The 27,707-nt window shown below is 36.6% G+C and overlaps 1 protein-coding gene and 1 pseudogene across 10 annotated transcripts in view; both read left to right on the top strand.

The window, feature by feature from the left end:
• Nucleotides 1-20,627, top strand: part of DZIP3 (DAZ interacting zinc finger protein 3) — a 109,234-nt gene extending 88,607 nt beyond the window's left edge. For all 10 annotated transcript variants that reach the window (XM_059392014.1, XM_059392009.1, XM_059392010.1 and 7 more), the window contains 10 exons: nt 2,235-2,331; nt 3,811-3,914; nt 5,458-5,545; nt 7,441-7,542; nt 11,930-12,055; nt 14,589-14,728; nt 16,230-16,350; nt 16,814-16,957; nt 17,046-17,147; nt 18,861-20,627. In XM_059392014.1, coding sequence (XP_059247997.1) covers nt 2,235-2,331; nt 3,811-3,914; nt 5,458-5,545; nt 7,441-7,542; nt 11,930-12,055; nt 14,589-14,728; nt 16,230-16,350; nt 16,814-16,957; nt 17,046-17,147; nt 18,861-18,971 — 1,135 coding nt within the window. In that variant the 3' untranslated portion in view covers nt 18,972-20,627. The remainder of the gene's footprint in view (nt 1-2,234; nt 2,332-3,810; nt 3,915-5,457; nt 5,546-7,440; nt 7,543-11,929; nt 12,056-14,588; nt 14,729-16,229; nt 16,351-16,813; nt 16,958-17,045; nt 17,148-18,860) is intronic.
• An 864-nt stretch (nt 20,628-21,491) lies between these two features.
• Nucleotides 21,492-27,707, top strand: part of LOC132010574 (uncharacterized) — a 34,177-nt pseudogene continuing 27,961 nt past the window's right edge.

The raw sequence follows: 27,707 nt of genomic DNA, 5'->3' as shown, positions 1-27,707 counted from the left end.
ATGGAAGTGACCTAGGCAGATTGGGGGCTATGTTCAGCTTAGCTCTGGCCCTAGAAAACTGCTGAGAGAGATTAGATCAGCAAGGTTATGGTCCCACAGCAAGCTAGGCAGGGACCAGACTTAGGTGTTCTCATCTCTTTGCCCTAATCAATACTGCTAAGTGTTACTGATTTATGAAACTGGTTGAATTTTATTCTTATTCACATATTTTTGCCTGTAGGTAATTTTTAAATAACTTTTTAGAGATCTAATTCATATAGCATAAAACTCAGTGTGTTAAATTATACATTTCATTGGCTTTTTAGGATATTTGCAGAGGTATACAACCTTCACCTCTGTTTGATTCCAGAACATTTTTATCACCCTAAGGAAATCCTGGATCCATTAGAAGGCATTCTTCATTCGCCCCTCCCCTAGCTTCTGGTGATCATTCATTTATTATTTGTCCTGGTGGTTTTGCTTTTTCCAGACATTTCATATAAATATAATCATATAAGTACCCTCTTGTGATTAATGTCTTACACCTACTATATTGTATATCCATATCGTAGCATATCTCAGTATACATTCCTTTTTATAGGTAAATAATATTCCACTGTATAAATACACCACTATTTGTTTATCTTTTTTATCAATGGACATTTGATTTGTTTCAATTTTTTCACTATTATGAATAATGCATTTATGAACGTTTGTAAGCATATTTTTATACGAGCATAAGGTTTTCAGTTCTCTTGGTTATATAAGAGTGGAATTGCTGAGACATGCAGGAGACTCTGTTTAACTTTTTAAGGAACTACCAAACTTTTCCAAGTGACTGCACATCTTACAATCCCACCAGCAGTGGATTCTGCACATCCTCACAAATACTTGTTGGATTACCTGTCTTTATTTTACTCATTGTAATGGTTGTGAAATACAAGATCATTGTGGTTTTGATTTGCATTTTCCTAATGATTTAATATGTTGAACATCTTTTCGAGTACTTCTTGGCTATTTGTGTATCTCCTAAGAAAAATGGCTATTCAAATCTTTGGCCACTTTTTAAATTGGGTTCTTTGTTTTTTGTTGAGTTTTCAGAGTTCTATGCATGTTCTGGATATAAGTCCTTTATCAGATATATGATTTTTAAATTTTGGAGTCTAAGTTATGTTTTCTCTTATTCTTATAAGCAGTTTTATACAATATTTGCACAGTATTCAGTAGCATAATAATTCCTCTTGGTTGAATTCATATATGTCCTTGAATATTTTTTCCCTTGAAACACTCTGGGTATAGTGGTATTAACAACATATTGTTTTATCAAGCTTCTCATCAATATTTGTCAAGTGTGCAAGCATCCAAGTGTTTCTAATAAAACATTGAGGATAGCTTTTGTAAAAGTCCCTATTACAATATTATATTTCCAGTTAATTGTTTCCTTTAAAGATATAATTTGGTTTGTATGCCCTAAAGTTTGGGCCTCAGGTGTAGGAAGCTGAAATAAGATAGTAAAAAAGAGAGACCTCATAGGTAGCCTTTCTCTATAATGTCCTTCATAAATAATGTCCTTATCATCTCCCTCTCTCCTTTTCAAGCTGTAGGATTTGTATTCATTCTAAGATGTTGATGTGAGCTGAGATACTGAGATAACCAGTGCAATATTTTAATGCAGTGATTTAGCTTTAATGCAGTGAGGGCAGGGATGATAAAAAAAAAAAACAAAAAACAAAACAAAAAAAAAACCTTTGTAGTTGCTATTTTGGGAATACAGAAAGGCTTGTAGAAACTTTATGTGAAATTTAATGATAATAGCTAACATTTATTTAATGCTTAATATGTACTAAACACAGAATGCTTTTATATATATTATATGAATGTGTTTTTGCAATAGATCTTTGAGGTCAATAGTACAGTGTTCTCCATTTTCAGATGTAAAGAAACTGAAGTATAGAGAAGTTAAGGAACTTGCTCAAGGTTTCAGAACTCAGATTCATCCTCAGACAACTTTATTTCAGAGCCAAGTTTTAAATCCTAGCCCTTACATTGACGACTTTAAAACTTCTGCACTCTTGGTAGTACAGGATAACTGGAAGGGTCAAGTAATGTCTTCTCTTGCCTTTGTATGCTGTAAACTTTTACAAGAAATCATTTCTTACTCACTAAATAGCTTGAGTCTTTCTCTCTCCTGAATAAAGTGGAAAAGTCTGTCCTTGCTGCAATGTTGTTGACTCTTTAATGCTCATATATTTCAGATCTCAGTGGGAAATGGAGAAGCATAATCTGGAAAGCACAATTAAAACATACTTAAACAAACTGAATGCAGAAACTAGCAGAGCTTTAACAGCTGAGGTAAAAAAAAAAAAAAAAAAAGAAAGAAAGAAAGAAAGAGAAAAATTGGGTTGGGGAGGGAAGTTCTGCTCATGTACTAGTATACTAAAGAATTGAAAAAAGACTGTTCTAAATGAACAGAAATAAGTCATCTTAGGACCAGCCAGAAGAACATAGCTTAAACTCTTGTGCTTTTTTGACTCACTGGAATTTTGTACATGATTACTTCAGTGTTGATGATCTTATGTTGTTTTTCCCCAAATGACTTCAGGAAATTGGTCTGCTTCAGTATGTGTAGCAAATACATACACTTTGGGATAATTCTCATGAAACCAGGTCACTAAGCCAAATTTCTAAGAATTCTAACATTTTACTGCTGCTGAAGATAATGTCTCCTTTTTTTGTTACTTTCTACATAGATCTTCCCAAAGCACATATACATCATACACTCCAATTTAAAAAACCAGCCTACCTTCTAGACTCCCAAAATGTTTCTTCTAACTTAACAGAATACCACAGCTACGGTCTCTTCCAAAAGATACATGATTATTTGTATATATGTAATTTTTACTTAGAGATAACCAAACGATATACAATAAGATTCAGATATTTAGAGAGCTCACTAACATTAAAAGAATTATAAACCTTCCCACATCTGTCATGGGTAAACTGTATACTTTAGCAGAATGCTTGGGAATCCAGAGGTCAATAATCAAGGAATGATACCTGAACCAAAAATCCCTGGAGATTAGTAGAATGCTAGCTATAACTGAAAAAACAAAACCCTCAGATTACTTTAAGAGCTCAAGTTTGTATATTTTTGTTTCTCACTGCTTTTAGTCAGAACGTTTCCTTCTACTTCCACTATTAACTTTAGAAACACCTAATGCTGTCCAAGAATATATTTTCAGCGAATATTGAGTGACTAGTGTGAAAAAAAAAAACAGAGGTCAAGTGAGCATGCAACAGTAATGGGGCAGAGGGAATTCCTGTTATGAGGAGACAGACTCGATGACCTCGCAAGGCCCATTTGGACTGCATGGTCCTCCTGCATGGTCTGATTATTTTCTTATCCCTTCATCAATTAAAAAAAAAAAAAGCAAGTAACGGGACTTCTGGGAATGTTCTTAAACTTTGCTGAATATTATAGTTACCTGAGAACTTTTAAAAATCCCACTACTTGGGCAGCACTTGGGATCAATTAAATTAGAATCTCTGGGACCACGGCATAAATTTTTAAAGAGTCTGAGATGATACCAGGGTATGTTCAAGTTTGAAAACTAATGATCTGGAATGCTTACTAACCCAGTAACCATTGAGTAAAAAAGTTAGAATTGTAGAATTAATCAGAGTTTTTATAGTGTATTATGGATGGTCAAGAAGCTCAGGTGCTGGAAGAGATTGAAAAATAGCTCAACTTTACTTGAAATGATTGAGAAAAGGATGTGTTCATTTACAAGGCATCTTCAACTTCTTTGTCTTTTTCTCAAAAATCTGTAGGTGTATTTCTTACAGTGTCGTAGAGATTTTGGTTTGCTTCATCTAGAGCAGACTGAAAAGGAATGCCTCAGTCAGCTTGCCCGGGTGACTCATATGGCAGCAAGGTAACATTTCCTTCTTTCTTAATGCATCTTCATCTCAGAGATACAAGATACAAGATTTGTCCTTAAGTTTGAACAGAATCTGTTTTACATGTATGACATCAGAGTCTTTGAAATGAACAAACCCTTATTTTTTTAAAACCTCAAAAGTCATTTAGTCACTTTGCTGCTGTTCTTGGTTTCTTCTGCTGAAGCACTGAAGTCTACTGAGCACAGTAATAGCTGCAGACAGATATTTCCCTTTCACTAGTGAAATAGATAAAAAATCTCAGAAACATGCATGAAGCCCGGACATTTACAAAACAGGGTGGATTCTAAGTGGAAATCCTTTTTACAATTAATTTCTCATCTAATGCTTGATTTTAACTACCTTTGGAGTGCGTAGAGGGAAAAAATCAGTATTAACACCTAAAATCATATGTTAAAGGAAATTTCTTGCTGTGTTATAATAAATGAATGATTTTCAAATATTGGGCAGGTTGCATGAGATTATCCTTAAATTTGTAATTTTATATCTTCATAGTGAATTAATTAAATTAGAATTTCTGGGACCAAGGCATCATTATTTTTTAATGATGATCATTGTAATGATCATCGTTATTCTTCAATTCTAAAGAATCAGAATCTCTGATGTTTAGCAAGATTCCCAGGATATACTGATGTGCATTCAGGTCCAGGAAGCACTGTTGTAAGTGATCAGTCTATCTTTGCTTGCTAGAGGGAGAAGGGGCACTCTATAAACTAAAACATTATCAAGCCTCTTTGTATAACATAATCTCAGTGATAACTTGTTCTGCTCTTTCAAAGCTGGTATGCTGGGTGATACTGGGATGGGGTTGTTACAGCAGAGCCTTTTGAAAGGCCTCATGAAATCTGTCTTTGGAGATAGCAGACCTTAACACCTCAGGCTGTTCCTACTTAAGTCATTTGGTGGGCATGTTTGGCAGAGCTGCTTGTGTTTGTGCAATTTAGGTACTGCATAGAGGCAGATCAATCTAATTGATCCTCCCAGAAGAGGTACTTCTTTCTGATTTGCCCTCCCATAAGGAATATATTTTTCTAATTTGCAGAGAGCTGATGGGCCAACCATAGCGCTGTGATGTTAGGGTTATGGTGAAGATAGTCCAAAACCTGCTTGCAGGAGGATTCAGCATCTTTGAGAATGCTCCTGCATTGGATGGCTAGGGCAGTTTCTCTGTTTGGCCTTCTCTGCCTTCGTAGTTCACTGGAGGGATTTCTGTGTAAAGGTTTTACATGTCCTAAAAAACAGTATTGCCAAGTTAGAAGAACACTTGATGTTCTGGAAGCAGAAGTTATATTTGTTCTTGAAAAAATAAATTTTATACGTTCCCAACCTTTGTTTTATTTTTAATAACAAACACTTCCACACAACTTTGTGCCCATTTGAGGTTATTGTTGGTGATGAAGGTAATTTTGTTGTTTTATATTATTTACATATATGCTAAAGAATATAATGGAAATTTGTGGAGACCTATGTGGTATATAAAAAGAAGAACTTTCTCTTGTGTCTCCTTTCCTACACCAGCAATCTGGAATCACTTCAATTAAAGGCTGCAGTAGAGAGTTGGAATGCCATCGTAACAGATGTTAGAAACAAGATTGCGTTCCTCAGGGTAAGTGGTGAAGTATCTCTGGAGTAAATTGACTGAATGTTGTAGGTGGTATAGACTTAAAACATCTAACATTAAAAACAATTACCTGAGAAATTTAGGGAAGATCATGTTTTTCTCAGTTACTTAAGTTTATGCCTTTTTAAGGTTTGAGATCGATTACTTCCATGTAGTTAGTTGTAGACAAAATCCTAGACCTAGTCTTTTCAGGTCTCTCAGGTCCTTCATACAGTAAATAATAAACTCAAAAATTGTGCTTTACACCTAATTTTCCTAGAATTCCAAAGCTAATGTAGCTCCAGTCAAAAATAAATGTTGAACTTTGTCTGAATAATTATGTGTTTATAAAATTAAAAGGAAGATCAAGCAGACCTATATTAGTTTTCAATCTTAAATTTTTATGTAACTATTTCATAACGCAAAATAACGAATTATTCATTATTGGTTTAATAGAATTAGGACTATGCTTAAGGTAATCTAAACACGTAACCCACTGATTATTTATTAATTTCTTCATTTGGCTTTAGGATATTTCTGTATTTATATCTTAAAGTAAATATATAGGGGCCCCCTGATGGCTCATTTGGTTAAGCATCTGCCTTTGCCTCAGGTCATGATCTCAGGGTCCTGGGATAGAGCCCCACATCAGCTCAGCTGGGAGCCTGCTTTTCCCTCGCCCTCTTCCGAAGCTGCTGCTTCTCCTGCTCATGTGCATGCTGTCTCTTTCAAATCTCAAAAAAATAAATAATAAAATCTTTCCCCCAAAAAAGTATAAAATGTTCATTGTTTTATGATTTCACAACACTGCTAGCAAAATAATGAAATTTAATTGTGAGCTCTGCTTCAAAGCATTACCTTCTTACCTAGCTTTTCCACTGGTGGTCTTGACTATTTCTCTCCCAGCCTCTTTCGTATTCAGTCTTTAGTGATGCTTAACATTTATGTTGGGTTTATTCACAGTATGGCCTGCCCTGGTTCTCCATCCTTGTTTTATTTTAAGGACTTATCTTCTGTGGAAAGTTTCTAAATGTTTTGTTTCTTAAGCATTACTTTTTCAGTCTCTGTGGGTTGTTTACAAAACAATACTGTAAAGTAAAATGGGGACAGTGCCAAAAATGTTGAAAGCATGTTGTTAAGCTTCAGTGATTGGGATCCTACTTTTGGCAAAATCCAAGAAAATAAAACAAAGATATATGTGGTACTTGAGAAAGCTAAAGGTATAACTTCAAAATAAACAAAATGTGGATATTTAGTGAGTATTTCCTGAAATTTCCCCTGCAGTGAACATTTGCAAATAGCTCAACTCCTCATTACACATACATTTTTCCTATAATTATCAGCTTATATGTTATTTACAGCTTCTTGAATCTTTAGATGCTATTCACTTTTTATGATTGGTTCCCATTTTGGGGCTGGAAATTATGGAGATATTGAGGAATTATTACAGGGTCTGTGAATTATGTCTCTTTATATCTTGCCAACCAACAGATACTTGGAAAGATACAACTGTTTACATTTGAGGATAGTGTGTTATAGAATTATTTTTATGTCAAAAACTGTTTTTATATTATTCCTGACTTAAGTTGAGAAAAAATATTATATGTTTTATTATTAAAAACAATACCAAATGTTCCCATATGCAGTTTCTTTGAAGTTGATTTTGCTCTACTGTTTACATTTGAGGATAGTGTGTTATAGAATTATTTTTATGTCAAAAACTGTTTTTATATTATTCCTGACTTAAGTTGAGAAAAACTATTATATGTTTTATTATTAAAAACAATACCAAATGTTCCCATATGCAGTTTCTTTAAAGTTGATTTTGCTCTAAAATATTGTTTGTCTTTTTTTTTTTAATTTTTTATTTTTTATAAACATATATTTTTGTCTTCTTCTAGACACAGTACAATGAACAAATTAACAAGGTGAAGCAAGGGTTTGCCTTGAGTACTCTGCCTCCAATCCAACTTCCTCCACCACCACCTAGTCCTGAGATACTGGTAAGAAATATGACATTTTGAAAAATTGCCATCTTTATCTTGATGAAATGGTAAGGGCTGTAAAGCAGTGAATATTCAGTATGTTTCATGTGTGGTCACAATAGAACAGGCACATGTTGTGCATATTGTTTGTAATTACATCCATTCTTGCTATATTATCTCCAGACGCTATAACTAGTTGGCTGGCTTCGCTGAGGCCAGTGCCTAGATGTATCACTGGATTTTCGTGATGCCTTTGGTATGTAAAGAGGTAATGTATCCTCATTTCATCCTGTCAGTCTCACCTGCAGTGTGGGAGAAAACTGGCAAATGTGCAGAATTCCCAATGCACTCAGGTTACCCGAGTGACTAAAAGTCTTGCCGTTGTACCCTAGACAACTAGACTTTACCCTTCTACTTCTATTTTTGACATTCTTTTCCTTAACTTTTATCTTCTATTTTAACTTTAACAGCTTCCATTGATGCCCCTCTCCTGCTTATTACAGTGAGCCTCAATGAGATATTTCTCTGTTACACTATTTATGTTATCCTTCTGGGAAACCTAGTGCCCTAATCCAGTAAATTCAGACAGCTTTCCAAAAGAACTTTTAGGACAGAACCATCAGGTGATGATTTTTAAAGGTTTTTTGTTTGTTTGTTTTTTAAAGATTTTATTTATTTATTTGACAGAGATCACAAGTAGGCAGAGAGGCAGGCAGAGAGAGTGAGAGGGATGCAGGCTCCCTGCCGAGCAGAGAGCCTGATGCAGGACTTGATCCCAGGACCCTGAGATCATGACCTGAGCTGAAGGCAGCGGCTCAACCCACTGAGCCACCCAGGCACCCCAGGTGATGATTTTTATTATTAGAACGGATCTGAGAATAGGAAAAGGAGAAAGGTATGAGCTATTTAGCAGCAGATCACTTTTTGCCATCAGTACTCTTGCTTTTAGTAGAATTTTGAAAATGTTATTTCTGTAAATAGTTGAGTGTATCAGAGAACTTAAGAATTATGTGAATTGTGGGGAGTTACACTATGTTTCAAAAGCAGAATCCAAAACTAAAAGCATTATATGGTATATACCATGGTCTTTAGAATGCAGTATTGCCTATTATATTTTTGGTCAGTTCAGTTTTTATAGGAGCATGATATTACAGACATAATTATTCCAAGCTTGGAACTTTATCATACCCAACTACCCTGATAAGGAATGTATTATGTCAATAACAGAGAAGTTTAAAGGGTCCCAGTAGTCCTAAAGGAAGTAACACATACTCTGGTATGATTTTTAGAAACCCTGTGTCTTCAGCCCATGTTCAAACGACTGTCTGTATGTTGTAGTTAAATCTCCCATAACTCTAAATGTAAAATAGCTTTGGAGACTCAGAAGCCAGACACAGAGATGTTTTTTGGAGCTTCTTAAAACCAGATCAGCACAACCTGTCTGATACCAGTGATAACTCCATAGTTGACATAGGTGGTTAAACCTTGACCTCTGGATCCTCATCACTTTGGAGGCTTTCTTAAGTATGGTGGGGCTTACAAGGGTTTAGTAAAGGGCAAAATGCTCTGGCAATTAGGCTCTGTGCATCCTTCTGCTAACATCTGAGAGGTACATGTGTATCTTTCCTGCTTCCTAACCAGAGTCACTGCTGTGCTTGATCAAAGCTAACAATTGTGTTAACAGTAACCATTGAACATTAGTGAAATAGTTTGAGAACACTAATGCTAGAAATATAACAATGATATTCACCATAAATTGAGGTGGTTGTTACAATGGAAACAAATTAGAGATCTGGGTTTTAAGTCCTGAATCTGTGAATAACTTGTTCGTCTTTAGAAAATCAACTCTTCTGGACTTTTGTTTTCCCTTGTATAAACTAGGAAATTATACTGTACTAAAGTCCATCTATGGGTGCTGTATTTAATGCTGATCACTAGATTCTACTCCTGGAACAAATATCACACTATGTTCACTAACTAGAATTTAAATAAAAACTTGAAACATACTTAAAGAAAGAAAGAAAATCCATTCATCTCTGAGATCCTAGTATTCTAAGGAATAGTCGCCAGGCTTTAAATGTAGTCTAATCTCAGAAGTCTGAAATAATGGGTACTCTTCCCAGTTTAAATCAGTATTTTTTTTAAATGTTACTGTGTACAATTTTTTTATTAAATTTTTTTATTTTTTTATAAGCATATAATGTATTTTTATCCCCAGGGGTACAGGTCTGTGAATCGCCATGTTTACACACTTCACAGCATAACCCAGTATTTTTATGTGTCCTACTATATCTTGAGTTTTGTACCCCAGCTGTCTAATCCTCAAAGAAATGTTAGGAAATAGTTTTCTGCAAAGAGAGTAGGAATACTGACTTACACCCATCATCCGTTCATTCTTTTAAAATTTTACATTCTGAATTTTACATACTGAAATATACATTTTACCTACTGAAATTTACATAGTTTTACATAGTGAAATTTTATATATTGAAATATACATAAAAATAGAATAGTATAATAAATCTCTGTGAACCAAGAGAGCCAGCTTCAGTATTATCAATATTTTACTAAAATTGTTTCATGTCATACTCTTCTTCCTATTGGAATATTTTAAAGTATATATCATATAATCTCATTCATATATAAATCAGTATATATTCCTAAAGGATGAAGACTTATTATTGGATAGAATTATTATACCAGTGTTTTACTTAAGAAAATTAAAAATTTTAATATCTAATACCCAGTTAAAATTTATATTTTCCAATTGTCTGAAAAATGTCCTTCTTACCGAGTTTGCAGTATTTGCAGTTTGGTTATAATTACTTTTTTGTTGATGTTGTTAAAGATTTTATTAATTTATTTGACAGAGAGAGACAGAGATCACAAGTAGGCAGAGAGGCAGGCAGAGAGAAGAGGAAGCAGGCTCCCTGCTCAGCAGGGAGCCCGATGCAGGGCTAGATCCCAGGACCCTGAGATCATGACCTGAGCTGAAGGCAGAGACTTAACCCACTGAGCCACCCAGGCACCTCCAATTACTCTTTCAGAAATTTAATTTTAAAAACAATCCACATTAGGTTTATACTTTGTATTTGGTTGATTGTTCTTTAAATCTGTAACAGCTACCTGACTCCCTTCTCCTTTATGTCATTTGTTTAAAAGAGTTATTTATCTGGTTCAGTTTCCCACATTGTTGATTGTAACCTTATGATAATCATTGTATATCTTCTACTGTTTCTTAAAACTGTTCATTAGATCTGGAGGGTTGCTTAGAATCGGGTTCAGTATTTTTAGCAAGATAACTTTATAGACAGTGATGTATACAATGTCTTTTTTTTGTAATGTTAAATAAGGAATGTGGACCTCATGTATCCATTTTAATGTTCCCCACTAACCTTTCAGCTACTGGTTTTAGTATCATTACTTAAAAGGGTTGTGCTGATGTTCTTTTTTTTTTCTTTTAAGATTTTATTTATTTGGTTGTCAGAGAGGGAGGGAGATCACAATTAGGCAGAGCTGCAGGTGGAGGCAGAGAGAGAAGCAGACTCCCCGCTGAGCAGGGAGCCCGATGTGGGACTCCATCCCAGGACCCTGGGATCATGACCTGAGCCGAAGGCAGCAGCTTAACCAACTGAGCCAACCAGGCGTCCCTGTTCATGTTTTTTTTTTTTTTTTATCTGTTCAAAAAATAGTTGAACTTCTGCTTTATGCTAGTGCTAAATCTGGCACATGGTAGAAACTTAATCTGTTCCCTTCTGTAGCCTAGTCAGTAAGGTATCCATCCCATTGGTAGATGCTAAGAAGGGCTAGCTTTCCACCAGCCTCTAGGAGATGCAGTAACATGTGTCTACAAGTCACTGTAGGAGGGTTTATGCCCCAGGCCCACTCACTTCAGCTTTCTCCTCTCATTGGAGCTAAACAAAATCAAAACTCCATCAGGTAGTACAAGTTCCCTCCAATACATAATCAGGAAAAGTAATGTTTTCTAAAGGCCACTTTGGTTCTTTTATTCATCAACACGGCCAGTACTCAATGAGGTGTGCCTTTGCATTACCCTATATTATTATAGTTGGAAGGGAACCTTAAAGAAATCACCTAACTTAACCCTCTGTTTTATAGATTAGTAACCTGGCATCATCCATGGTTACCCAGCTAGGGGGAAAGAAGGTGAGACTGGAACTCACTTCTCTTCTCTGTGGCCTTTAGTATATTTGACAGTCCTTTGCTTTTCCAAATATTCATACATTTAATTGTTATGACAACACCATTTCTACTGCTAGGGTTTTGTATCTAGATTTCAAATTGAGTTTTTTCCCCTCAACAGCCATTGTTCTGAGTTTAGATTTTTGCCTACATAAGTCTATAAGTGTGTGAAGTTTTTGTTTTTTTAACCTTTCTATTTTAGATGCAGCAGTTCTTGGGAAGACCCCTGGTGAAAGAATCTTTCTTTAGACCCATACTCACTGTTCCTCAGATGCCTGCTGTTTGCCCTGGAGTCATCTCTGCGCATGGCCAGCCTAGAGCCCCTCTGGTACAGACTTCCTTTTGGTTTTTTATCTTCATAGTAGACTTCCTGACTGAATGTCTTCTATTTATTTGATTAGTGGTGATGGTGTTGATAATAGTGGAGGGAGGAAAACTGAATGATAATTGAATGAATAGTTCCATTTAAGGCACTGTGCTGGGAACATTACATACATCATTTCATTAACTGATAATCCATTTTGGGATATAAGATACATACATTTTTATAGTAGACAATCCTTACAGGATTTTATGATTTTGCTTCTATAATAGGCAACAATACAAGATAAATGACATTTTTTAATAGATCACTTATATTTAGCATGTTTGATGGGTAGATTAAAAAGCAAAGAAAATTATGCCATAAATCTAAAGAAAAATTTATTTACACAAACATAGACACACATAGGTATAATAGGACAGTGTTTCAACTTTATCTATAAAAACAATATAAATAGCATCATCTTGGAATAAATTACACTATAAAATTATGAATCTTCCTAGCTACAACTAGGCATATAAACCTTATCCAAAATTGAAGAGGTAATAGAGAAATTTTAAATGACCAGGATTATTAGTTGTAATCTTGGCAAAGGTGGTCAACATTTATTTAAAAAAAAAAATCTTCTCCTCGAAGACTAATGTTAAATATAATTAATGAAAAATTCTCTAACTTGACTTTTCCATAATACATTCTCACCAGTTTTTTTGTACCTATAAACACTCTCCCTTTGAAATATAGTCAGATGGACTCATTTTTGTAGAGGCTGCCTCTGCAAACAAATATGTGTATAGGCCTTACCATGTTAACTGATAACCACATCTTCTTATCCCCATGATCTCACAGTGTTGCTCATGTGGTTTACACCTGCACTATTAAATAAGGAGCTACATATATAAAACTTTATTGAAAACTTTAAAGTATCTCAGCCTCCTAGTACTACTTTCTGATTCCTTGGGAAAAGCTTGATACTGAGGCAAACCGAGATTTCTGGGCAGTGTTCTCCTCTGACTTAGTAGACTTTGTATGAGTTATTTCAGTAGCTATTAGTCATAGCTAATTTTTCATGAGTAATCTTATATTTGAAAATAACCTGTAGAATGTTAGGTAAAAGTTGTCATGTTTATAATTATCCTAGTAATCGGGTGAAAATATTCACTTGGCTGATATTAATTAGAATCTCAAAACTTCTAAGAAGAAACTGCCCTAAGATATGTCAAAACTTTGATGGTTTCTTGGATTGGAAATGTCACTACAACTTCCACACCACTTTTGTCTGTAACATTCATGAGACATTGGGCAGACATTCTAGTAGTAGTCTCATCTTTATTCCTTTGAAAATTGAAACTTAGCATTAACTACTTTCATATTTAGAAAAATTATAAAAATGCAGGGGCGCCTGGGTGGCTCAGTGGGTTAAAGCCTCAGCCTTCAGCTCAGGTCATGATCTCAGGGTCCTGGGATCGAGCCCCATAGTGGGCTCTCTGCTCAGCAGGGAGCCTGCTTTCCCCACTCTCTGCCTGTCTCTCTGTCTACTTGTGATCTCTGTTAAATAAATAAATAAAATCTTTAAAAAAAAAAGCAAATAACATAGAAATATATCAAGTAGAAAGTAAAATTACCCTGCAACTGAATCCTAGGAAATAATCACTGTTTACAGATTGTTTATAACTTGAGACCTTTTTCTATGCACATATATTCAGGTTAAGTCTCTGCCTCCGGCTTCAGATCATGATCTCAGGGTCTTGGGATCAAGCCCCTCAACAGGCTTTCTGCTCAGCAGGGAGCCTGCTTCCTCCTCTCTCTCTGCCTGCCTCTCTGCCTGCTTGTGATCTCTCTCTGTGTCAAATAAATAAGTAAATAAAATCTTTTCTAAAAATTTAATATAAAAATGAGTCAGACCACAAATATTATACCACAGACTTTTTAAAATGAAACATTTCATGGACATCTCATACTCCAATATATAGATCTGTTCTTAAGGATTGATTGGTGATGCTATAATTCCCCTGCTGGCAGACTAAGTTATATCTAGTTTCTTAAAATAACAGCAATAAACACTTCCTCTTTTTTTTTTCCATTTTATTTCTTTTCAGTGTTCCAAAATTCATTGTTTATGCACCACACCAGTACTCCATGCAATAACCCACTACCAGGCTCACCCAACCCCCACCCACCTTCCCTCCAAAACCCTCAGTTTGTTTCTGAGTCCACAGTCTCTCATGGTTTGTCTCCCCCTCCAATTTCCTCCAACTTACTTCTCCTCTGCATCTCCCAATGTCCTCTGTGTTATTCCTTATGCTCTGTATTTCTATACATTTGCAATTACTGAAACTCACATATCCCCTTTTTACAAATAAAGTAATTATAAAAAATAAGAAATATTATTGTGCTAGTTAATAAAACTCCAAAAGGGGAATGTGTAGGTCAGTATTCCTCTTCATTCTACCCATTTTCTGAAGTATGGAAATACTGTGTTGTCATGGAATGTTACTTCCTAATAACTGAAGATGATGTGTTATAACTGTGCTCCTTACAGGTGACTGGTATAGCCTGGACTCTGCCGGCACCTGTAGGAGAGACTGTGTCTCCCAGTGCAGGTCTGGGAAGTGATCCCCCCATGATGAATTGGGAGAGGATTACAGACAGGCTGAAAACTGCTTTTCCACAACAAACCAGGTATCTTAATTTTTATTTATTTGTGAGTACAGATCATACTCTATAGTTTCCATAACCGTAATTAGGACAGTGAAACAAATACAAACACACAAATATATTATCTTAATATGGCCTTGGTAAGGAAAATGAAATTTAAACGAATAGTGTTCAATATAAATGCCAAACCTCTTCACTAAATTTATTAGTCTCAAGTTATGAGAGAATAGGTTTTTAAATTTAGGTTTGCTCCTATATTCAAAGTGCAACAAGTCATAAACCTATCCAATTTTAATGCCACCAGCTGCAATAATTATCTTAGTAACTTCTTTCCAAAGTGAATTTTAAATTGATTATATGCTCTACAAGCCCAAACATCAGACTTTACCCTTCTATTTCCTTAATGTTATTAAGGGCTCTTAGGTTTTGTTAGTGAACAGAGTTAAATGCAAGAAACAATGATTTTACTGTGCTTTTCACAGTGCTGATTTTAGCAGAAAGATATTTAATGTTTCTTCTCCAGAAATGAAGTTTTTTTATCTTTACTTTTGTATTCAAGGAAATCTAGTTTTTAACCAATATTTTCACATAAAGCCTAATACTTTTATTTAATGGACATATTGTTTTGCTTCAGGATTAGATTATGGTTTTATAAATATAGTGAATAGCTAATGAAAATAGAAAAGTAATACAGTTGTTATATATATGTATGAAATGAATAGTAAATCAAAGGTAGTTTTACAAGGCTGATGACCTGACACTTCATTTGGGAAAGAAACTATTTCATTCTGCTCTCTACCAAAAAACACATTCAGAGGCTTTGGGTCAAGGGACTGTGAGAACTGAAAGAGAAGAAAAAGAACATATTGATTGGGCGCCTGGGTGGCTCAGTGGGTTAAGCCGCTGCCTTCGGCTCAGGTCATGATCTCAGGGTCCTGGGATCAAGTCCCGCATCGGGCTCTCTGCTCAGCAGGGAGCCTGCTTCCCTCTCTCTCTCTGCCTGCCTCTCTGCCTACTTGTGATCTCTGTCTGTCAAATAAATAAATAAAATCTTAAAAAAAAAAACATATTGATTAATTGTATGATAAAGAAACCTAGAAATATTTTAATGTGTCTTTTAGCTTTTCTGTTGTGCAATCTTTGTTTTATTTGAGTTTTACAAAAGTACAATTATTAACATAGAAAAGAGATAGACCTATAGTGACATAGTTAAAAAGGAGTATTTTAGTCCTAATTAAAAGCAGAGACACAATAAAAGAGCTCATTACATAAGTAAGTAGGTAACAAACTCAGTTTTCATACAAGCTTTCAAAAACAGTTAAACTTTTTTTTTGGAAAGAATATTAAACTTTAGGATTTTTGTTTTGGTATAATATAAATGTAGATAGATGTTAGCTCAGCTCTAAAGGGCCACATCTATATGCTGCTACATATCGTAGAATGGGATTTTGTGCTTTGTGTAGAGGGCACACCTTCAAGGCAGTAGGAAAAAAATCATCACTGCTCTTTCCTTGATCTCTCCTAGAAAGGAGCTCACAGATTTCTTACGGAAATTGAAGGATATTCATGGGAAGTCCTTATCTGGACTGACATTTGATGAAATTGTGTACAAGATTTCCCAATTTATTGATCCCAAGAGAGCACAGGTAAAAACAAAAAACCTATACTTCCCTGCCCTTCTGGGTAGTAGTGAGTGGTCTTAATTATGTTTATAACATGTCTGTAAATCAATAACCTGTAATTATATTAAATTGTCTATTAACAGTTCAACTTCAACTTAACAAATGGCATAGGAAGTATTTTTGAAATACTACCTGATCATTCTGTTAAAACTGACCCTCTTGAAATTTCTTCCAGGTTGCTTTCACTCTAAAGGAAGACCTCTTTTCTAATTTTAAAGAGTACATAATTTTTTTTTTCTTTACCTGGCTTTGAGTATACAAGTAATATTGCTAATGTTTTGTTTTCAAGATTTCTTGTGGATTTAATTGACTTTATACCCTTTTGCTAATTCTCACTGTATCCCTGTAACCCATTTTCTGTGACATTCTATTAATTATCCCTGTTTTAAAACACTTCTGAAAAAAAGTGTAATGTTATTGTTTTCAGAATCAAGGAAAGTCTGTGCCGAATGGTAACTGTGTTTCCCCCAGTCACACACCTCCACAGTCTAATACTGCCCAGACCCCAAAACCAGCCTGGAGGCCCCTCAGTTCACAAGGGCCTGCCTCATGGGAAGGAGCCAATAATTTGGTGAGATTGAGACTGTTGATTCTAAGTACATTTAAATTTGAGGGGGAAAAAAACGAGCTAAGTTGAACCTTATGTGTATTTTCTCTAGGATGATGAGGAGGAAGAAGAGGAGCCTTGTGTGATCTGTCATGAGAATCTCTCTCCAGAAAACCTCTCTGTTTTGCCTTGTGCTCACAAATTCCATTCTCAGGTAACTCTTTAAACTTGTCTTTTTTTATTTTCTTACTTTTAAATTTTACTGATTTTTTTCAGTTAAAAAATTAAGTATCATTTCAATGCCAGTTTAATATAGAGAAGTATATGAAATAGTAGAAAAATGACCTGTACAACTATCCTGAAACCTCAAAATTCAAAGTAAGGTTAATATAGTTAGACAATTGAAAATTCAAACAGTACTAATAGATAAGTAATGAAAGTCTAGCTTTTTTCTTCCTTTTTTAAAGAAATCTACCTTTTTAAATATCTTGCTGTTAAATCAGTTAAGCAAGATTCATGCTGCCTTACTTGAAATCATATGCATGTATCATCAGATATTACTGTAGCATGAGTTCCACAGACTATAACTTGGCGCATTGGAGTACCATACAGAAATATTTAGACCTGTTTTTACCATTCCTAGCCCCAGTTTGTACTGTGTTTTCTCAGATCTCCATACACCTTACAGGAAAAGAGGAGACAATGATCAGATTGAAATAGTACGGAGTAATTCCCTTGACTAGAAATGGAAGGAATGTTAATTGACAGAGCAATTCAGTGGCAGTTTAGCAACAGTGTCACTTCATCCTGATTTGCTATAAATAATGGATAGTGTCCTTTGTCTCCATGTACTGATGGCACCCTACCATTACAAAGCATAAAATTTGCCTTAACTGGCTGTCTGGGCTCTTGTATTTGCTCTTTAGATGCTCAGGTTTCAGTTTTGATGTTAGAAAAACAGGAGACTGGCATATCTTTTGTTGATTCTTGGCATTTTTAAGTCCTGGTGTTGTTGCTGTGCAAATGGTATTGATACACAATTTATGATCCAAGTCTTCTGGTGCAAAGATGTAATTTGACCCAGGAAAAGATAATCTTACATAAGAAAGTCTCACGAAATGAATAGTGGCCAGCTCATTCAAACTATATCTGTAAAATGCAATTTCAAAGATATGTGATACCTACTACAGAATTATATTTTCTATCTATTCTGATATGAAGAAATAGACACAGAATGGCTAATCCTAAAATATCAAGAAAGATACTTAGTTATTTGAAGTTGGTTCATGAAACTTACAATTTTTGCCATTGCCCATAGAATAGAAAGCAGCTAACCGATTCAGGTTACCTTTTAGGGTTACAGTTAGCGGCCCTAATATATAGACCTATTCTCAATCCTCTCTCATCTTATCTCGCTCTCATTATTTATACAGGTAAAATGGATTTGTTTTGGGAGAGTTAGTATTCAAGCAAATGACATAACAGCTCATAGCCCAAGAGTACTATCATTGTCATCAAAGAGCCATCTGAAAAGTATATCTATTATCTGGGGATTTTAACTTCAAAACACCATAGGCACTTAATACAGGGCATTGGTGACTTTTGTATGTTATTTTTTTCTAGATTATACATGAGAACAATATATAATAAAGTAGAAGAAAAATATGTAGCAGACTTCCTAGCCTTCTTGTTAGGAAGAATTGCTAAGTCATCCTGAAAATTAGGGCTGGGGAAAGGATCCTAATCCAATGAACTTGCTGAAAGGTGTTGTGCTGTTACCAGCTATATTACTCAGTGAATCACAGAGAAGGTGCCATTACTGAGTAGTTGGCTTGGCAATTTACTAGAAAGTAACTGATTATATACGTAAAAGTTGCCTCTTCTAGGCTAAATCAGAGAGACTGACATGAATATTTTTGCTCCTTAGTGCATTAGACCTTGGCTGATGCAACAGGGGACATGCCCAACCTGCAGGCTCCATGTTTTGTTACCAGAAGAATTTCTGGGTCACCCCAGCCGGCACTTGCCAAAGATCTGATCCAAGGGGATGATTATGCAAAGGAAGTTCAGTTATCAGATTCCAGAATTTAGTTTTGCCTTTTATTATGAGCTGACAGTGTGAATGGTGTGAAGCAGTGTGCGCTTTGTACAAAAAGAAGCTAGTTAATCTCATCAGAGCTACAGCCAAAGAGGATAGGACCCATTTTCAGGACTTAGAGCTGAACTGAAAGGGATAAAACTTTAAAAGTTACATTACGTTTGCCCTTATATTAGTAAGCATTTTCTTCCAATGTAAACATCATTGTTAGCACGTACCTTATGATGTTTTTGTCTTTTTCCTTCTTATTCCACGTATCCTTTATTGTCTCACAATATATGCTACATCTTAATTTCCTGAAGTCAATTTAAGAGGAAAAGTAGAATAGCAAACAGGAACATTGCAGATTTTATTTTTTCTTTTAACTTTTTAAACTGCTTACAAAGTACACAACTGAATTATTTAAACTTCATCCCTATCTTCCCTTCTAAATACGGCCTCTAAATATGTGCCCATGAAGAGATTATGAGCTACCTGAGGGTGTGGACCATACAGTGGTGTGTTGGAGCTTAGCTAATAATAGTTTGTGAAAAATGACTGTTGAAGTTTCAAGAATTTTGTGAGCCAGTGATCAAATTGTTCATAGCTTGAAATCTGCATAGTAGCAGTATTTACACCATAGAAATTTGTAAATGTTATAAGTCAGGGTTTCTTTTTCCAAGAACTTGCTGTTAAACATTTGCCAGTACGCCACTGGGACCATGTCTGATCCTCCTATGTGTTCTCAATGCCTTGCACAGTACGTGTAGCATAAATATTCCCAGAATCAAATCAGGAAATTGAAATGAGTTAATATATAAATTAAGTCACTTGCTCAGTTGAATAATTGAGATATTATGTTCATTTGTGAACATTGTCATTGGATCTTATACTTGAAGAATTTTTTTTCTGCCTTAAAAGTTTCTTAATTTCACTTTGTCATGCTGCAGGGTATGGGGTACTATTTGTATGTATATGCTTCTTATGACAAAGTTAACATTTACTGGGCTAAGCTGCTATCTAAAGCTTGTCAGTAGGAACTTATTTAGAGGTCAAAAACCCATTTTGAAAATAGTATTGTGTAAATGCTGTAAGTGTTGTACATGTCTCTAAAAAAATCTAAATTCAGTTACCATGTAAGATGTTATTTGGTTCACATATGTTTCCATAAACTAATGAAAATGATACTGTGAATAAGTGTTTTGACTCTATTTTATCTGTATATTTAAGTGTGAATGTATCTTGAGGTTACTTTAAATCTCTATTTAAAACTGCTATTTCTGTAATTGTATGCTAAATGTTTTCTTCTGTAATGACAATAGACTGGAAAATGTGGAGGAAAATATCCAAAACAAAACAAAACAAAAAGGAAGGCAGTCTTCTAGACACTTAAAATGCCATGAATGTCTCAGAATTGAAAAATTAAGAAACTGTAAGGCCTTCAGTAATTATCTTGTCTAACATCTTGAGGTCATGATCTTACAGCAAACTATCTTATAAAACAATTGTTTCTTAGTTTGTTTACATCAATGATTTCACTTCCACATGGGAAAGATTTTATCTGTATATAAGCTTAAATGTATCCTGAAACTATTTTAAATCTGTTTAAAACATCTATATTTGTTTGTGTTTTTTTTGCTTTTTTTCCTGTTATGACAAAGAGTAGGAAAATACCCAAGATGACAGTCATGGAGACTTGTAGAATCATAGAATGTCAGAACTTATGGGGTCTTTAATGATCCACTAGACTGTCCCTCATAAGTACATCATGCCTAAGATCACATAGTCAATTAGTGGCTGGGCCAGTCCTAATTCTTTAAGGTCCTGGCACTTGATCACATGCTTTCTACACAAAATCAGGCTGTAAGGTTTTATCGGTAGTGATCTTGCTGTTCTTGGCCCTAAGGACAGGGCCTGAGGACTCAACACAGTAGCTGATATGTAGTGAGAAGGTAGTAGGATTGTACTTTTGAAAGTGATGTCCAATTCTGCAGCTACTAAAGATAATGGGATTGTTTTATTTCTTATTGATGTGCAAACAATACTCACTGTCAATCCTGTGGCTGCTGACAAATCTAGAACCCCATCCTTCCCAGAAATGCAACGAGGCAATATTTATACCAAAAACAATCTATAAACATCTAGTGATATTATTGCAGATATTGTAAAAGGATATATCTTGTAATGTTTTCCCTCAAATTTATTTTGTCCATATATATGTATAATACTTTCCAGCTATTATGAGATTATTTCAAATGTGTTTGTTACCTCATTTGATCCACTGACAATTCTAAAGTGCATGTTTAGTGGATGTTCCTTAAAGGATGATAAAACTAAGGCCCAAGTAAGAAAAAGGTTATAACCACAGAGTGGCATTTTGGGATTTTAATGCAGATGTTCTGTCCCTTAGCTAGTATTCTCTTCTAGTAGCTAGGAGCCATATCTGTCGGTGCCCGAGCGGCTTGTAGCGCATGCGCGGTGATGCTTCTGGGCTCCGCCGTGCCCGCTCGGTGCCTGGGCCACTGCTGCCTCAAACCGTCGCTGCCTCAGGGTGGGGATGGTGCGGAGCTGCTCCGGCTGGGCCCGCGGGGGGGGGGGGGGGGCCTGGGCGCCGCACGACTTTTTCGGTGCGGGAAAGTAAACACGCCGCCGTTAAGATGGCGGCTGGATGCGAGCCAGTAGGCGGAACTTAGGATTTTGTATCTATGTGGCTGCGAGTGATTGGTTGTGCAACCTTGGTATATATAGACATGCGGGGGCGGGGGGGGGGGGGGGATCCCAACAGCTACGCAGAAATAAAGCTTGCTTCGCTGAGGTCTCCTGGTCGTTCTTGCTGGTGAGAGCGACACATATCTCCATTTTGGATTGACTTTCTGCAAACAAGAAAAGTAGTTTTTTTCTTCTTGTAAATACTTGTCAAAATAAAATGAAACAGGTTCTTTTTTTTTTTTTTAAGATTTTATTTATTTATTTATTTGATAGACAGAGATCACAAGTAGGCAGAGAGAGAGAGAGGAAGGGAAGCAGGATCCCCGCTGAGCAGAGAACCTGATGTGGGGTTCAATCCCAGGACCCTAAGATCATGACCTGAGCTGAAGGCAGAAGCTTTAACCCACTGAGCCACCCAGGTACCCCAAAAATGAAACAGTTTCTAAACCTACTAATATTTTTGGAGTAGGAACATGGTATTGAGTATATAAAAAATATATACTGACTTTTCCTTCAGATTCTTGGTTTGTTTGGGGTGGTTCCAATTAATGCCTATTGTTTTGACATAATAGTGCCCCCTCTCACAGCAGTGCCCCAGTCTTGATGATGAATTATATCTTACAGTTAATTCAGGGAAGATGAGCTTAATATTTTTACCAGATTCAAATTTAGTAAGAATTCTCTACATTTATAAAAGTTTCCTGAGATGCCTTATCAATCATATGGCCTCTTGGGTAAGACTTCTAGAACTACAGTAGCTAAGGAATATGATGTATAGCCAGATGAAAATAACAAATAGTTAATAATGGTAGGCAGGTTTTCAGTTAATGGACTCCTGTTAAGTATGGATCTTGGACCACATCACATTTACCTGCTCTGTTTATAAACAATACATATTCCAAGAAGCTGTTTGGGTATCTACATTTGGAATGAGCATGCCAGGTATTCTGAAGCATGCTAAAATTTGAAAACTGTTGGTGTAGAAGAAAGTGGCTTTCTCGGGCAGATCTATGTTTGAATTGTTGAACCCCCATCTTTGGAATGTTGTGAAATCATGAACTACTTTTACCAATCAAAACTTTTGTAAAATGGGGCAAAAGACTACTTGCCTGACAGAGTTAGTGTTCTTAAATGAACGTTTATTAGTCTTCATTTCCACAGTAGCAAACCTTCCATTAGCCATTCAACATGTTGGAATTCACTTCTTGATAAAATCCTAAAAGTTCTTTTATCTTCAACTACTCTTATTAAAATTAATGGAGGAGAAAAAATTCAGGGAAGATGGTAGAGTAGGAGGAGCCTGAGCTCACCTCATCCCACAGACCGCTAAGATAGCAGCTGTACCTATGCAACTACCCCTGAATATGACTTGATGACTGGCAGAACAGACCTTTCATAGTCAATTGTAAAGAGGCCACATGAAAAAGGGTAGATGGGAGGAGTGGGGAAAATGGTTGGGAACCAAAAACCCCTGTGAACTAACCACAAATGGGAGGGACACCACAGCATGGAGAAGAAAAAAGAATCAGAGTTCACGCCATGCACCCCTGGAACAGGGGACCCACATTGGGAAGGCAAGTGCCCATAACCTATGGTCTTAAAAACCAGTTGGGTTTAACTCCAGGAGCTTTTAAAATCAGCAGGGCTTAGCATACTTTTAAAATTAGCCACCTTAAGTCTCGGAGAGCAGAGGTGCAAGGAAACTGATTCTCTGCCCATAAAGAACTAGCTTAATAACTCACCTAAGACAGCAGAAAAGCTGCATTTGAAAAGAGCCTTGGGTATACGTAAAGGAGATTAAATTACTAATTTCAGAATGTGCACTGGAAGGACAGGGATCCTCATGGGATTTTGCCAGGGAAAAACAACAACAACAATGACAACAACAAAAAAAAAACCTGGCAGGCACCTTTCTCTTCTCCAGCCAGGAAATTCACACTTGTGTGAGCCAGTGTTAACACTTTCCACCTCTCTTCACCACACTGCCCACCCTGCCATCGGGTTTCCCTGTAGATTCACCTCATCTAATCCACCTGCCTCAGTAGGCATCTCACACCCTGTAATCCCCACTGACCAGGATCAGCAATACTCCAAAGTGACTCCTGCCTTGAGGAGTTGGGGAGATAACCCCACACACCAGTGTGCCCAGTTTCACCAACTGATCCTCTTAGCTGGCTGCACAGGAAGCAAACTCACCACTTTTACACTTATAGCTGTGGCAGAGGCTAACTGCAGCTGCTTAATCTGACCGCAACCCACCAATGAAAGCCTCTCAGTTGGCCTTACGGGGAGCAAGCCCTGCCTTTTGGTGTGCCTGCAACTGGCAGAGAGGCTAACTGCAGCCAGCCACCCTGACTGCCAACCCTATCCAACATGGTGGCCTTAAGAGGCCTCTCATCAGTACAGGCACCAAACCCTGCCCAGTGTGCCCACAGCAGTCATTGGTTCATTGCAACAGGCTGAGATAAAGTGGATTAGCCGCAAAAGCAGCCCACATAAGACACCCCACTGCTGTGCCTGGTTCTAATGATTGGGGATAATTAGGAACACAGGACCTCTTCTACACAAGGACACTACCTTCAAGACAAGGAGATGGAGATGACCTAATACATAGAAACAAAGTTAAGCAAAATGAGACAGAGGAATATGTGCCAGCTGAAAAAACAAGACAATGGAGAAAAGAACAAAATGTTACTGAGATAAGCAATATGGGTATTAGGGAGGGCACGTATTGCCCAGAGAACTGGGTATTATATGTAAATAATGAATCTTGGAACACTACATCAAAAACTAATGACAATACAGTATGGTGACTAAAATAATAAAAAATAAATAAAGCTATAATTTCACAAAGTTGAGAAAAAAAAAAAAAGACTAGCACAGAGGACTTTAGGGGAAGGAGTGAAAATTGAGGGGGGGAATCAAAGGGGGAGATGAACCATGTGAGACTCTGGACTCCAGGAAACAAACTGAGGGTTGTGGAGGGGAGGGAGATGATGTGATGGGGTAACATAGGGATGGGTATTAAGGAGGCCACACGTGATGAGCACTGGGTGTTTTGTGTGTGTTTTCAGCATAACAGTATTCATTATTTTTTCGCATACCCAGTGCTCCATGCAATCCGTGCCCTCTATAATACCCACCACCTGGTACCCCAACCTCCCACCCCCACGCCACTTCAAACCCTTCAGATTGTTTTTCAGAGTCTATAGTCTCATGGTTCACCTCCCCTTCCAATTTCTCCCAACTCCCTTCTCCTCTCTAACTCCGCTTGTCCTCCATGCTATTTGTTATGCTCCACAAATAAGTGAAACCATATGATAATTGACTCTCTCTGCTTGACTTATTTCACTCAGCATAATCTCTTCCAGTCCTGTCCATGTTGCTACAAAAGTTGGGTATTTGTCCTTTCTGATGGAGGCATAATACTCCACAGTATATATGGACCACATCTTCCTTATCCATTTGTCCCTGTTGAAGGGCATCATGGTTCTTTCCACAGTTTGGTGACCATGGCCATTGCTGCTATAAACATTGGGATACAGATGGCCCTTCTTTTCACGACCCTGTATCTTTGGGGTAAATACCTAGGAGTGCAATTGCAGGATCATAGGGAAGTTCTATTTTTAATTTCTTTTTTTTTAAAGATTTTATTTATTCATTTGACATAGAGAGATCACAAGTAGACAGAGAGGCAGGCAGAGAGAGAGAGAGGAGGAAGCAGGCTCCCCGCAGAGCAGAGAACCCGATACGGGACTCGATTCCAGGACCCTCAGATCATGACCTGAGCCGAAGGCAGCAGCTTAACCCACTGAGCCACTCAGGCACCCCTATTTTTAATTTCTTGAGGAATCTCAAGATTCTCTGAGATTCTGTTCTCCACAGAGGCTGCACCAACTTGCATTCCCACCAACAGTGTAAGAGGGTTCCCCTTTCTCCACATCCCCTCCAACACATGTTGTTTCCTGTCTTGTTAATTTGGCCATTCTAACTGGTGTAAGGTGATATCTCAATGTGGTTTTAATTTGAATCTCCCTGATGGCTAGTGATGATGAACATTTTTTCATGTGTCTGATAGCCATTTGTATGCCTTCATTGGAGAAATCTCTTTTCATATCTTCTGCCCATTTTTTGATATGATTGTCTGTTTTATGTGTGTTGAGTTTGAGGAGTTCATTATAGATCCTGGATATCAACCTTTTGTCTGTACTGTCATTTGCAAATATCTTCTCCCATTCCATGGGTTGCCTCTTTGTTTTTTTGTTTGTTTGTTTGTTTGTTTTTTGGTTTTTTTTTGTTTGTTTTTTACTGTTTCCTTTGCTGTGCAGAAGCTTTTGATTTTGATGAACACAGCAGTTGTCTCTACACCTTAAAGAACTGGAGAATCAACAACAAATCAAACCAACTCCACACATAAGAAGGGAAATAATCAAGATTAGAGCTGAGATCAATGAGGTAGAAGCCAGAGATACAGTAGAACGTATCAATGAAACTAGAAGCTGGTTTTTTGAAAGAATCAATAAGATCGATAAACCATTGGCCACACTAATCCAAAAGAAAAGAGAGAAATCCCAAATTAATAAAATTATGAATGAAAAGGGAGAGATCACAACTAACACCAAGGAAGTAGAAACAATCATCAGAAGTTATTATCAACAGTTATATGCCAATAAGCTTAGCAACATAGATGAAATAGATGCATTTCCAAAAATTGAACCAGGAAGAAATTGACAACCTGAATAGACCGATATCTAGTAACGAGATTGAAGCAGTGATCAAAAACCTCCCAAAAAAACAAGAGCCCAGGACCTGACGGATTCCCTGGGGAATTCTACCAAACTTTGAAAGAAGAAATAACACCTATTCTCCTGAAGTTGTTTCAAAAAATTGAAGCCGAAGGAAAACTTCCTGACTCTTTCTATGAAGCCAGCATTACCCTGATCCCCAAACCAGGCAAAGACCCTACCAGAAAGGAGAATTTCAGACCAATATCACTGATGAATATGGATGCTAAGATTCTCAACAAGATCCTAGCAAACAGGATCCAATAGCACATTAAAAAGATTATCCACCATGACCAGGTGGGATTCATCCCTGGGCTACAAGGATGGTTCAACATTTGCAAATCAATCAATGTGATAGAACAAATTAATATGAGAAAAGAGAAGAACCACATGGTTCTCTCACTTGATGCAGAAAAATCATTTGACAAAATCCAGCATTCGTTCCTGATTAAAATGCTTCAAAGTATAGGGATCAAATCTATCTATGAAAGACCCACAGCAAATATCATCCTCAATGGGAAAAAGCTTGCAGCCTTCCTGTTGAGATCAGGAACAAGACAAGGATGCCCACTTTCACCACTCTTGTTCAACATAGTATTAGAAGTCCTAGCAACAGCAATCAGACAATAAAGAGAAATAAAAGGTATCCAAATTGGCAATGAAGAAGTCAAACTCTCTCTCTTCACAGATGACATGATTCTTTATATGGAAAACCCAAAAGACTCCACCTCCAAACTACTAGAACTCATACAGCAATTCAGCAACATGGCAGGATACAAAGTCAATGTACAGAAATCAGTGGCTTTCTTATACACTAATGATGAAAATACAGAAAGGGAAATTAGAGAATCAATTCCATTCACTATAGCACCAAAAACCATAAGATACCGGGGAATAAACCTAACCAAAGAGGTAAAGGATCTGTACTCGAGGATCTACAGAACACTCATGAAAGAAATTGAAGAAAACACAAAAAGATGGAAGACCATTCCATGCTCTTGGATCAGAAGAATAAACATTGTTAAAATGTCTATACTGCCTAGAGCAATCTATACTTTTAATGCCATTCCAATCAAAATTCCACCAGTATTCTTCAAAGAGCTGGAGCAAATAATCCAAAAATTTATATGGAATCAGAAGAGACCCTGAATCACTAAGGAAATGTTGAAAAACAAAAATAAAACTGGGGGCATCACGTTACCTG

This window comes from Mustela nigripes, chromosome 2, assembly GCF_022355385.1.
Source record: "Mustela nigripes isolate SB6536 chromosome 2, MUSNIG.SB6536, whole genome shotgun sequence".
NCBI lineage: Eukaryota > Metazoa > Chordata > Mammalia > Carnivora > Mustelidae > Mustela > Mustela nigripes.
Note: the sequence above shows the minus strand (reverse complement) of the source record. Positions and strands in the feature narration are given on the sequence as shown.